Here is a 14,668-nt window from a genome sequence, read left to right as displayed (position 1 = left end):
CGCACATGTTGCAAACTCATTCACTTTTCCCCATACAACTCACACAGTTGGGAATGAATGTCCACCGGAGGAACACTTTTTGCACACAAAAAACTAATTACAGAGCGTAATTCGCATCTGGCGTGAGAAACAAATAGAAGCTCCGTCTTTCACGGCAACCAAGACAAGAATGAAAGTTGTAGACTTTTCACCGGGGCGGAAACTGGGAGAAAGGGAGCCCAGCTGCATGCCAGTCTCGCCTAACAGAGTTCCTAACGTCTGCAGCCCCTTGGGAACCTTATTTTATGTACAACCCTCGTATGTATATATATATATATATATATATATCGCATGCTTTCATCTTCAACGTGTGGAGAGAAAGGAAAAGAGGATTAAGAAAAGGAAAAATATCCTTCTACATTCCTATACAACTGCAAAGGGGAGGAGAGGAAAGGGAGTGTGCGAGTGGTGAGTGTGCGGGTGGGTGACCACTTGGATCAGAATGCGTAGGGACCGAGGGTGTGCGGTATTGGTCCTCGTTAAACTGTGCTACTGTAAAGTGCTCGACTTCGCGCGCAGGTCGTCGGGCTACCGAAGCGGGGGTGCCATCCCCTCCGCAGAGGATCAAAATTGTGATGGCATGTCTTCGGATCATCCTCTGCGATGTTTCCCAGACCGTCGCCAATAGCCCATTGTGCAGCTCTAGTGCGATGTAAATTAACAACAACAACAACAACAAAAGCATGAAAGAGATAAAATAATAAATTTTTTTGCCAGCATTTAGCACATTTCAGAAAACTTAAAAGATTTCGAAACTTGGGCCAAACTGAGATTTGACTCACGTGACCAATGACGTTTATTGACAGGACTCCACTTGTCCCACAAAGTCTACGGATCCGTTGTTAAATAACGAATCAAGTTTGATATTTAGTTTTTCGCGGTTCTTTGATGTTTTTATTGTCTTTATTTTGAATTTGGATTCCCGTTACAAGAGAAATATTATGTTATTCATATATTCCTTATTTTAATCTTTCGATATCAGTTAAATCAAGATGTATATAAAAAGTATTACCCTTGAAGGATTTAAATCATATGGTTCGAAGGTGGAAATAAAAGGATTTGATCCTCAATTTAATGCTATTACTGGACTAAATGGAAGTGGAAAATCCAATATTTTGGATTCGATATGCTTCGTTTTAGGCATACAAAATTTGCAACAAGTAAATTATTTTAATATTATTAGTTTTTATGCTAGGAATAATTTTCAATTTCGTACATGACATGTTTCTTTAATTTATGTTTTTTTGAACAGGTTCGTGCCACCAATTTAAACGAGCTTGTTTATAAAAATGGACAAGCCGGAATCAACAAAGCAACAGTAACCATAACATTTGATAATTCCGATAAGCCCTCAAGTCCAATTGGATATGATAACTGTTCAGAAATTGAAGTCACCAGAACGGTAAGTTTACTCATTCACTAGTTTTCGGAGGAAGGTTTCAATATCAGTATCTACGCAAAAATAATCGCTGAATTTTATGGATTTCCTTGCAGTGGCCCAAAACGATTTTCATATCGTGATGCAAGCTTAAATAATCGCCAATTAGTGGTGACTTTTAGGCAGTGGCCGACTAAAAACTAAGGAAAATACATCAACGAAATAAAAGACTCCGGAGATTTCCGTATCATGATCTGTGGCAGAATAATCACAAGTTTTGGCAACTAGTGGTCAGCGAGAAACCAGAAAAACTATCACAGAAAGATACCGACTCGAAAGGTATAACTCGTAGCTATCCCTGGCCCATTTTTTCCCCTTTAAATGTGCAAGTTTAAAATCTATTTAGCACCTTGGTTATTGTAGTTCCCCCCCCCTTTTAATGCATGACTGTAGTTGGTATGTGAAAGGCCAGATTAGCAGTCGCCAGATTAGAATAAAAAAAGTACTATGCAGCTTATAAAATAATTGGGGATATTTCCGTATCTTGGTCTGTTGCGCCAACTGTAGTCGTGAAGATGCCAATAAACTTGCAATTTTTTTTTTTAAAAAAAAACAACATATACAAAGTATCTTTTCATAAAAACGGAACCTTCACAAAACATTTTAACTTAAAAACGGACCCTTCACAAAATAATTTTTCTTTTAACCGGACCCTTCACAAATTTGTTTATCTTCATTATTGTTTTGTTAATCGAATAAACCCTTCTTAGGAAGGGGGTAGGATAAAGACAGATGTAAACGAATTAAATTTTGTCTTCGGCGGACTCCTCTTCCTTTATTCGTCCGAAATGAATATTCTGTGTTCAGCAGTATAGGCTGAATACCAAATATTTGTGTGTTGCATCTCTAATTTAGCAGCAGCAATTGCTATTTATTTTTGAAAATGTAAATTTTTTAAATATAATTTTACAGTGTTGAGCATAATCTTGNGGAAAAACGGTAGTTTCACAAAATACTTTTTCTTAAAATTTTATTTTTGTATCCCTTAAGAAACGATAAATCCATATTTTTGTGTTGATTTTTTAATATAATTTTTAATTTTTCACAAATTATGTCTAAATTTTCACAAAATAGGTACCTCTCAGAAAAACCTAGACAGACCCCTGCCTTCACTCAAAAAGGTTGTGCTCCCCTAATTTAGCACCTTGGTTATTGTAGTTCCCCCCTTTTAATGCATGACTGTAGTTGGTATGTGAAAGGCCAGATTAGCAGTCGCCAGATTAGAAAAAAAAAAGTATCTTTCCGTATCTTGGTCTGTTGCGCCAACTGTAGTCGTGAAGATGCCAATAAACTTGCAATTTTTTTTTAAAAAAAAACAACATATACAAAGTATCTTTTCATAAAAACGGAACCTTCACAAAACATTTTAACTTAAAAACGGACCCTTCACAAAATAATTTATCTTTTAACCGGACCCTTCACAAATTTGTTTATCTTCATTATTGTTTTGTTAATCGAATAAACCCTTCTTAGGAAGGGGGTAGGATAAAGACAGATGTAAACGAATTAAATTTTGTCTTCGGCGGACTCCTCTTCCTTTATTCGTCCGAAATGAATATTCTGTGTTCAGCAGTATAGGCTGAATACCAAATATTTGTGTGTTGCATCTCTAATTTAGCAGCAGCAATTGCTATTTATTTTTGAAAATGTAAATTTTTTAAATATAATTTTACAGTGTTGAGCATAATCTTGTTTGTCTTTAAAATTTAAAAACTCCTTGAAAATTTTTTTTTGCAATAGCGGACCCATTTTTTACAAATTCACAAAAGCGGACCCTTGTTGAAAGAATGTGACTTAACGTTATTTTATATTCACAAATTACGAGTAATTTTTTTCACAATTTTACAAAAACGGACCTTTCACAAAATGTCTGGATAGACCCCTGATAGTATTAGGAGNACAACAGGTCAAATATTTAACATATTCTATACGAGTTGTATCTTTGCAGTTGGTCCCTTTCTGTGATGTTTTTTTAGGTTTTCTCTTGGGCTGAAGCCAGAAAGTTGCCAAAACTTTGCGATTATTCTGCTACAGATCACGTTACATAAGTATCCTCAAATAATTCACTTTGTAGTTAATTTGTTTTTCGATTTACAGTTTTCTATGGGAAAAAATAAATCATAAAAAATAGTTAAAATTTGCCTTTGGTTAAGACTTCTGAAATTTGGCTAATGCTTTTGATATTCTGCTGATTTAGTGGATAATAATATGAAGTCCTTTGGGCTTGTGCTTAGTGCCTCTAAAGTACTTGAACCCAAGTGAATCATAGTTGTCAGATACAACCAGACCTAGACATTTGAATTTTAAGATTTCATTAAAGAAAGTTTTTTGTTTTTCTTATCAAGAAATTTTTTTTTCTCATTAGGAGATAATTTTTACATTAAAAATTAAATGAGATAAAAATAATAACCTGACAATCTAAAGATTCCCCCATAAAAATATTACATTGCACCAAAATAAGTAATAAATAGTTACCCAACATTTAAATTTTAGAAGCAAATCTTGATATCCCATTTAGCACTCAGGAATGAAATTATGAAATATTGCTGGAAAAAAAAAACTGAAAGAGCCTGGGTTTTTCATCATAAACCTAATAAAATCCCTTTCCCCCCCTCTAACCTTGACTTATTGGGTCTACATATTAATGATATGATGACACTGTATATTTTTAAAATCTATTTTATTTTTCTTAATTACTTCCTAAGTTTGTACTTTCTGCAATATACATTTTCATTGTAGGTAATCACAGGAGGGAAATCCAAATATGCCATTAATCGTTCAAATGCAAACAATAACCGTGTTCACGACTTATTCCAATCTGTACAACTCAATGTGAATAATCCTCACTTCCTTATCATGCAAGGACGTATAACAAAAGTACTGAATATGAAGCCACTTGAAGTAAGAAACTTATAAATATTTGCTTGATTGGAAATAATTTCACATAACTTCAACATAGAGCAACATTTTTCTAATATAAGACATTTTCAGAAGCCAGAGATTCGTGTAATTGACCTTATATTGTATTAATGATAATAATGAAGAAAAATGATTTAAATCTTTATTTTTAACATACTTTGGCAGTTAAAGGGCAGGATTAACGGTCGTCACTGGCTACTTATTTTAATAAAAAATAGCGATAAAAAATTTGTTGGTCGCCACTTTTTAACTGAAAATTCAAAAACTTATGTGTTCCAAAACACATGCTTTCAACTTCTTGTTTCATTTATTACATAAGAAAGCTGTTATTAAAATTTCCCGTAGTCTGAATTTGGTTATCAAACGCACCATTCAAGTTTAAGTTAATATTTAATATATTTTTTTATATTTATTAACAAATAACAGAATTATTTCAGATTAGTAAACATTTAGTCTGCATTATTCATTAAAAAACTCAATTCCTAAATTTTAATAGTTATAAACTTTATAATAATTAATTTTTGTTTTAAAATCTACTTAAAAAGGTTAGGAAAATGTTTCTTTATTTTTGAAGAAAGCCACATAATAATAAAAATGTACCTACATTACTTAAATAAAAATATTTTGTTCTAATAATGTAACAAGTTTTTTAATAGTTTAAAAATTTCAATTTTTGAAAAACTGGCTTTTTTTTTAGTAGCAGTTAATTTTTTGAATTAAAAATTTTTTAATATTTTCTTCCATACTTTTAAAAATTTCATTTGTTTTTACATCACAGTTAACTTTAATATTTTTTTTTCTAAAATATAATTGTAAACATGCCTAACATTTATAATTCAATTGACTCTGATTAAATTTCATAGATTTTGTCCATGATTGAGGAAGCTGCTGGAACAAGAATGTATGAAGATAAAAAAGAAAGTGCTCTTAAAAATTTGGAAAAGAAAGATTCAAGACTTCGAGAAATCAACACGGTAATTTAAATCTGCCTTGAAATTGTTTTCTCTGCTAGGGCAAACGAAGAACATTGCAGCATTTTAATGATTTAATCCATTATTGAAAAGTTGGTGTGGAGAGAGAGTTTTTAGCTTAATACTTATTTTTTGGCAAAAACTTTAGAAAAATTTTATTTTGGGAAAAATTTTAGCATATTATAATTTTCTGTGAAAAAATATGTTCGCAAGTATAGAAATGGAAAAAAAAAATATTTTGAAGGAATTATTTTCTTTACTGATAAAAAACTATTAAAATGCTTATTTACAACTCTTCATAGCACTATACATATTCTTATTTAACACGACACCTACTATTTTGAATTAATACACGTCTACACTACCGGTCAAAAGTTTGCGAAAATTTTGAAATCTACAAAGAAAAGGTCTAAATTCAAATGTTCATAGAACTGCGAAAAATGTGTGAAAATTTGATGTGTTCTAAAGTGAACTCTCTACAGTTAGTTACATATGATCAAATTGCAATACTTTGTTTTTTTTGCGAACTGAATTCAGCTTTTCATCACGGATTGTTTTTATGGTGAAAAAATTTGTTAAGTTTGAACACTTGCCAAACTTGCAAAAAAATTTTTTTATACTTTCTGTTAATAAAAAATAGTTATTTGAACTGTTATATATAAGCCCTCACAATTTCAGATCGATTCGATTTTTTTGGACGTAGTTATAGAATTTTGAAAAACGTGTGTACTTTTTTCGATTTTTGAGCATTCCACATATGCAGTCTTTGGTCTATACATCTTCTACCAAAGAACTTTTTAATTTTAATGTTTTCTACATTTTCAAAAACCGTATATTCCGGCGTATAACGCGCACTTTTAATACAAATATAACATTGGAATTTACGGGTGCGCGGTATACGCCGAACATAAAAAATTATAGATCAAAAAAATTTAAATATAGAACAATACTTTTATTTTAAAGAAATAACATTAAATAACCCTCCTCCCCTTACTTCAGGAATGTGGGGAACAACATTCTGCACTGCTGAATACAACAATCTCTTTTCTCAGAATCACATTATTACTCTTTCAACTCTACCCTCACATACATGTCGAATTCAGTTCTTTTATTTTTGCAAAAGATAGGGAAAAAAAACTTTTTATTTACGATTTTGAAGGACGAGATATTGCACATGTACAATCCAAATTTTTGTGCGCGTTATACGAAGAGTATATCTTAAAATGAAAAAAAAAAATTTTTAGAAATTAAGGGTGCGCGTTATGCGCCGGAATATACGGTAATTAATATTTATTATAAAACAAATATTCTTATTCATTATTGTAATTATTATTGTTTATATATATTGCTTATGTGTATTAGTTTTGTTGTGATATTTTTAATTTACATTAAATTAAAATAAAAAGTTATAACAATAATTACATAAATAATTCTTAAAAAATAATAACAATAGTATGAAAAATGTGCATTTTTACTAAACTATTTTATTTACAACAGGTCAAATATTTAACATATTCTTATTCGTATTTTTTAATTAAATAAATTAACATTTAAATCTTAGATTCCTCGAACCATCCACCTTTTGCTTTTATTGTAGCTTTACATATGCGTGGCATTCGTTCTAACAAATAACTTCATCTGATCACTTCAACTGATATAGAGTTCCATTCCTGTTGTAAAATGTCCCATAACTGATTTCGATTCGAAATATCAGAGCATCGTTTGAAAGAACAAACAAATTTTCGATGAAATGTGACATCTATGAGATACTGTTTTAATTATATTCATAATAAATTCTTAGTAATAACAATAATTACAGTAATGAATAAGAATATTTGTTTTATAATTAATATTAATCATTTGAAAATATAGAAAACATTAGAATTAAAAAATTCTTTGGTAGAAGATGTATAGACCAAAAGGTCGCATATGTGGAATGCTCAAAAATCGAGAAAAGTACACGTTTTTCAAAATTCTATAACTTTGTCAAAAAAAAAATCAAACCGATCTGAAATTTTGAGGGCTTACATAGAACGGTTCAAATAACTATTTTCTATTAACAGAAAGTATAAAAAAAATTTTTGGCAAGTGTTCAAACTTAACAACTTTTTTCACCATAAAAAACAACCCATGATGAAAAGCTGGATTCAGTTCGCAAAAAACAAAGTATTGCAATTTGATCATATGTAACTAACTGTAGAGGGTTCACTTTAGAACATATCAAATTTGAATGATTTTTCGCAGTTCTATGGTCATTTGAATTTAGACCTTTTTTTTGTAGATTTCAAAATATTCGCAAACTTTTGACCGGTAGTGTATATTTACAATAAATTTAAGTTTATTAAACTTGTATGTGTTCATGAGACTAACAAAATATGCAGGTGTATGAAATTATTTTTCTGCATAAGTGCCACTGGTTAAATAGAAATTTACAGATGCCATTTTTTATTCTTTTTGCAAGGTAGTTGATTTTGCTAGGATGATTACAATTTTTTTGAAAGAACTGATTCTACTGTGAAGTTTTTGTGAAAGTACCATTTTCATTGTGTTAATTTTTGTTAAAGTACCAATGAACGATAATAATCCTTAATTAGGCCCTGGTTCAACACCCATTGGTGGCTGGACTCACATCCAACTTTTAATTGATGGGCGCCATATTGTCTAGTAAGACAATGCAGCTGTTATGCAATGTCTTATCACATTGCAACTACCATATTTTACTGAACTAACACACCAAATTGATTGGCCCTAATTCAACACCCATTGGTGGCTGGAATCACATCCAACTTTTGATTGATAGGCGCCAGATTGTCTCGTAAGACAATGTAGCTGTTATGCAATGTCTTATCACATTGCAACTACCATATTTTACTGAACACCAAATTGATCAAATGTTTAACACCGACTAAATGTCCTTTCCATAACTTGCTTTTGCATGTAGGCATTTTTTTAAAATCACAATTGTGTTTGGGTTAAAATGAAATTAATGGCCTCGTGTGAAACGTAAAAAGAAACATGAGTAGGAGAGACAAGGGAATCTAAAAGAAGGCAAGTAAAAGAATAATAGGAAAAAGAGCAGGGGCTTTGAATTATTCAAGAATATTAGAAAAAGCTGGCTTGGTACAAAGGTGCCTACCTTTGCTCTCTCTTTTTTGTTTTTTTGCCAAAGGAAAAGGATGGGACTGCCCCTTTGGCAGAATTTTTTTGAGCTATCTGCGACTACACTCTCTAGCACTAATATCTCTCGATGCTAATCTAAAATAACAAATACTCTGTGTTTCCGAAAAAAAATATAATTTTCTTAATTGAACTTGTAATAATTTTTTATTCTAGTATTATGGGTGATATTCTCGCATTTTGTTGGGGGGAAAACCAAAAATATAATTTACTTCTTCGGAATTTGTAATTAATCATCACAATAAAAAAAGTGATTAAATGTAATGAAATCCGTAGTAGTAATTTGCCAAAAAAAAATAAATATCTGTGATGAAATCCCGTAAATCAAACTCCTCAAACGCGTGTTTCTTTTCTAGATTAGATTGTTGTAATTAATAATATCTGATAAAAAAAATTATCGCATTTAAAAACTATGGAGAAATTAATAGCAATAATTTCCAAAAATTCAATAGAATTATTGCTTTAAAAATAAATATTCAAATGCATGATTCGAATTTTCCATATTATTTGAATTATATTGGAATTGAAAATATGGAATTATATATAATCTTCCTTTTAGATGCTGACTGAGCATATTTGTCCTCAAATGGAGAAATTAAAAGAAGAAAGAAAGGAATACACTGAATATACGAGAGTTGTGAGGGATCTTGAACATTTATCTAGAATTTATATTGCTTGGGACTTCACTAGAACTGAAGTATGAAACATATTTTTTGTTAAGTAAATTAGTTGATTTCTATCTGATCAAAAAATTTATTTTCTTTTAATTTACAATTTATTTTTATTATCTTTTAATGAATTTATGCCACTATGAATACAAATTTTATGCCGCTCTTTTTTCTAAATTTATCAGGTATTTTATAAATTTTTTTAATCTGAATGAATGAGAGTATTTTATCTTTATTTTGTTAAATATATTTTTGTAGTTATTTTACTTTAAATATGCTCCTGTTATTTTATTAAAAATTATGTGTCAAAGCAGGGTTGGCCGGTTTTTGACAGTTTGAACCATGGTTTAAACCGTCACGTCAAAAACCTCACTGTCAAAAATGTCGAAAATGTCAAAAACCTATATTCATATGTGAAATTTAATTAATACATAAAATTTATATATTTTTTAAAGGATAGTGTTTCTAAATATGTTCTAGAAAAAATAAATTTAAAATTTTGAAGAAACACTTATATTTTGAATAGTAACCAAAATCTTGTACTTTTGAAAGCTCACATCTTTTGTAATATTATGTATTCATTTTCATGTGTTATTGAAAATCTGCAGTGATATTATTAAGAAATTTATTTATAACCAAATTTAGTGTATAGTATAGATTATACTAAAAATTAGACATTTTTAAAGATAAACATTAGCAGTTTTGTACATTAGACATCTTCTTTTAAAGAAAAATCTTTTTAATATTCTTTTAAATCTTCTTAATAATCTTTTTAACATAAGACAATACAAATTTAAGTGCTTTCTGTTAAATACACAGAGTAGTTAGTGTCGATTTACAGTATATTCAGCCTATTCATTTACTATGCTGAAAATTTAGTTTATCCAAATACTTGTGAATTTCATTTTGCTGAATACTATATAGTTTTGTTGAATATCTAAATATTCAGCTGTTGAATAATTACTTCTTGCTTTCAAGATATGCATTATTTGTATTCTTAATACAAGTGGAGAAAAAAAAATTAAGAGATAAAAATTGTTTTAAAATGATAAGTGTAATAATTATAAATAAATATAATAAACAATATGAATTATATTTATCATTATTCACAAATATAACTACTTTTAAATTCAAATTAACATACTGGATAATAAAGATATTCGGTATAACATTAAAATTTTTTTTCATACACTTGTATCAAGTTTGTATTTATACAACATAACTTGTAAGTTCCTTATAAATATTAGTTATATGTTCCTTATATGTCAAAAATGCATAGTAATAAACTTTTAATTTTCTTAAGTATCAAAAAAAATTTTTTTTTTTTAAATATAAATATTTAAACAATTTTTGTGCAAAATTTTTCTGCACATGCATTTGAATATAAATTTCTGAGATTTTAAATCTGTTATTTTACCTTAATTTTAATTAAAAAATATTTTAAAACCTGCTCATTACCTATAGTATAATTAAATTTCAATATAATGCATGGCAACTGTTGGTAGTTTTGAAGTTTATATATTTTCTTGGCAAACTTCAGTTTTTGACGGGTTTTTGACGATATAAACCAGTATTATACCCTTGTCATGTCAAAAACCACTTTTTGACGTCAAAAACCCAACCCTGTGTCAAAGTAACATAGTTAATTTTGTTATGTAAGCAAACTCAAATTTGTATAGAAAATATTATTATTATTTGGAGAAAAAAAAGTTTATGTGCATTGACATACGTGTGTTGAAAGCATGCTAGGTTTCACTAATATGCACAGAAATGTATGTTTGGAGTGTAGCTAATTTCTATCTGATCAAAAAATTTATTTTTTTTAATTTAAAATTTATTTTTATTATCTTTTAATTGCACAAAGTAAGAGAGAGATCTTAAGAAAAACTGTATGTTATTATTTAAAAATCAGAATTGTGTAACTAAGCAATGACGTTAGATTGTTCTTCTATATTAATTATTATCTTACTCCATTTGATCTAAAAAATAAGACATCTAAAAATTGTGCAACAATGCCTGAACTATCTTCTTTATGCTACCCTATTTGTTTCAAAATTTTTCAAACTTTTGCATGACTTTATAAAAAAGAAAAGCTTGATAAGGGTTACTTTAATTATATTAGAAGGTACAGTAATAAGTCATCTCTTGTATCCTCAATGTAGTGTTTCCAAGTTTTCTATGAATCTTTTTCTACAATCTGTAAAGATTTATTTTATCGCAGTTAAAAATTTCACAGAGTTATAAAATGGTAAATGAAGTAATCATTCCTTAATACATTTTTTAAAAAAAATTCTCATTGTTTTCAAATTTCTTGAAACATTATTTAGAACATTAGATAAAATTAAGAAATATTAAACCTAATTATAAGAAGAAATTTTTTTTTTTCAAAGTGGGTTTTTTCAGAATTTATAGTAATAGATTTCACTTCTAAAGCAAAATAATTGCAAATTATTGTTATTGAAACATTACTTCCAAACAATTGGAGATAAATTAATATGATAATTTAACTTCATATTTAAATTAAAATACATTCAATTTCTTATTATAGCTTACTAATGTAGGGGAGAGTCAGGTAGCCCCGCCCACTTAAGGAGTATTGCTTATATTTTTGTATAATATTGAGAAATAATCAATATTTTTGTATGTTTCTATTGTTTTATCATCTAATTAAATATTGCAAAAAGAATTAAACCAAAAAAGAATAGTTTATCTTAAAAAAATAGAAATTTAAAAAAACGTGTTTTTCAGCTCTTTTCGAGCATATTTGTCCTCAAATGGAGANGCTCAGTTACAAAAATTATGATTTTTGACTGTTTTTTCAGGTGTAAATGAAAATGACCAATGTATTGACAATAGATAAACCTCATTTATCATTTTTATCACAAAATTCAACTGAGTTTTCTTAATTTCATGACTACTGTATTCAACATATTTTCAAAACTATTGTTTACCATGTTACCAACCAGCTGCATAAATACTTGAAACTTTGAAAATAATCTTTTTTTTAATATAACAATTAATGTCTGATGGCCCATTGACTTGAAAAAATATTCTATGCATATGAAATTGACAGTGGGCGGGGGTACCCGACACTCCCCTACCTTTAATTATTATGGAAAAGTGAAGCATCTCTTCACATGAAGATCATATTAACATTTTATTTACGAATATTTTTTATTTATATGATATATTTTGTTTACTAGTGCTGAACTTATAATCTGTTATAAATTTTACATTTTTAAAGTATCTAGGCAGATTGTAGAATAAATAAAATCAACTTTTTTCTTTTATGGAAAATTATCAAAATTTATGAAATGAAAATATTTATGTGGCTTGAAAATGTATTGAATTTTCTTAAGCTACTTTTATGATATAATTTATATATTAAGTTTATATATTATTAAAAAACATAGAAAACTGTTTTTTTCTTTTTTAATATTTTACACCGTATCTATGAAACTCCTTGAATTGTATAATTGTGCATTTTTTTTTTCTTTTCAGGAAGCTGTTTCTAGAGCTGGAGAAGAGAAAGGGAATCTTTTACAAAGTTTTGAGGATTGCAAAAAAATGATAAGTGAGAAACAAGAGCAAATAAAAGAGGCTGAGGCTAAAATTTCTGAAATAGAACAAAAAGCAGCTGGGGTAATTAGTTTTCAATATTAAATTTTTTTTTATTAAAATGAAATAAATTATTTCCTTAAGTTAATGTGGAAATTTTTAGAAAAGATAAAATTTTCATGTCAGATTGATTTTTTATATCCTCTGTGATATCATATTATCTCCTTATAATTAATTATGCAATATTGCAGCAATTTGTTCAGCATTGTGTACATTGTGTATCGTATCTTTTTTCTGGGTCTAAAAACTAGAAGTGTGCCATGCGATTTTTACAGGAATATCGTAGAATTCTGCTCATTACAACAGCATGGGTTCGTGCAGTTCCACGAATCAGAAACTTATAATCCAGCAAAATTTTGAAGCTTTTTCTAGATTCTGTTAACAAGACTTTTACATACATTCTTCCGCCAATTTTATTCTTTTGGTTTGACGGATTTTCGCCATTTTGAATATTTGAAACTGCGCCTGTATCTTCTAATTTCACAGTTCTTATTCATGCGATTTAAAAATCATACATTGCAATTCCTATTCACATGATTTAAAAGTCCAATATCGCGATTTATATTTGCACTTTTTTGAAACCCAATATTTACCCAAGTTTAAAATCCAATGCCCTGATTCGTATTCACGCGTTTGTAATATCAAACATCAATTTTCACATTTAAACTTTTTTAAAAAACTGCGCTTTGCGATTAGTATTCATGCAATCTAAAAGTTTTGCACAGTGTTTCGTATTTACGCAATTAAAAAACTTAATATCGCAATTTTTATTTTCACGTTTTTAAAATTGAATATCACGTTTCATATGAACGGGATTTTTAAAATCCAATGTCGCAATTCAATCGAGCTTTTTGTAAGAAATAAGTTTTATCTTTAATTAGTTACCGTAGGGTGTGATATTCTGCAATAGTAGGTAATTTAATTATAAATGTTAGTTCAAAAAATTATGTTAAATATGAAACATGTATGGTATATAAATTGATATAAATTTTTCACTTTAAATTTAAAGTTTTTTTTTTTTTCTTTGTGCTCCAATCACCTCTGACCACTGAGCCATTGTGGTTTTGTTTATCTACTTAAAAATTAAAAAAAAAATCTTTAAGTATATCTGTCTTGAAGAAAAAGGAAAAAACATATGCTTTTATTTATTTATTCTTTTTTTTAAATTAAATATTTATACTTGAACATTAGGTTTATTTTAAAACTGAAATTAGTCGACTTTTTTTTTTTTCAAATTGTCAGTAAATATTTTTTATGTATTTTATTTCATTTTCATTTCCTTGAGGAGTGAGATGAAAAATTAATTTGTAATGCAAAAGCATGCAAATTCAAGGTTAAGTTTAATTTACATCTGAAATTTGTTAGGTGTGTATGTGGCTGGAAAATATTTTGTTTTTTCTTTATATTTTTATTAAACAGGCCTGATTGTGCTCCGGAAAAAATCCGGATTTCTGGATTTTTCGTTAACAGTGATCCGTAAGTTTCCCGAGATCGAAGGTCCAGAAGTTTCAAAAAATCATTGATCACAGTAGTTTCCGGAAATCAAATTTTCAAAGGTGGAACTTAAAAACACAGTTTATTTTATTTGTTTGAAAGGGAGAGCCGGAGAAATACTTTACAAGCTTATATTCATGATTAATATTAATTTTTTATCAGTAAATAGTTGTTATAATCCTAAACTCAAGAAAGAAAGACATATTTGTAAATTTTAATTACTTTTCCAGGTCATCATAGGTATGTGTAAAATTTTAAATATATTTTAAGTAAACTAAGAAATATTGAGAAAAAGAAAAAAAAACCTTGTTTAAATTTTTTTCAATTTAAACTGTCTTTTTTTT

The 14,668-nt window shown here is 28.5% G+C and overlaps 1 protein-coding gene across 1 annotated transcript in view; it reads left to right on the top strand.

Annotated features, from left to right (window-relative positions):
* Positions 1–903: 903 nt before the first annotated feature.
* The window catches only part of LOC107450286 (structural maintenance of chromosomes 2), a gene marked incomplete in the record, with an annotated part of 69,767 nt that continues 56,002 nt past the window's right edge, over positions 904–14,668 (top strand). Inside the window, 6 exon segments of the mRNA XM_071179386.1 lie at positions 904–1,199; positions 1,292–1,441; positions 4,217–4,378; positions 5,260–5,370; positions 9,104–9,241; positions 12,714–12,854. Of these exon segments, the coding sequence (XP_071035487.1) occupies positions 1,032–1,199; positions 1,292–1,441; positions 4,217–4,378; positions 5,260–5,370; positions 9,104–9,241; positions 12,714–12,854 (870 nt within the window).

This window comes from Parasteatoda tepidariorum, chromosome 4 (assembly GCF_043381705.1).
Source record: "Parasteatoda tepidariorum isolate YZ-2023 chromosome 4, CAS_Ptep_4.0, whole genome shotgun sequence".
NCBI lineage: Eukaryota > Metazoa > Arthropoda > Arachnida > Araneae > Theridiidae > Parasteatoda > Parasteatoda tepidariorum.
The sequence above is the reverse complement of the archived record's forward strand: the minus strand, read 5'-3'. Positions and strand labels throughout refer to the sequence as shown.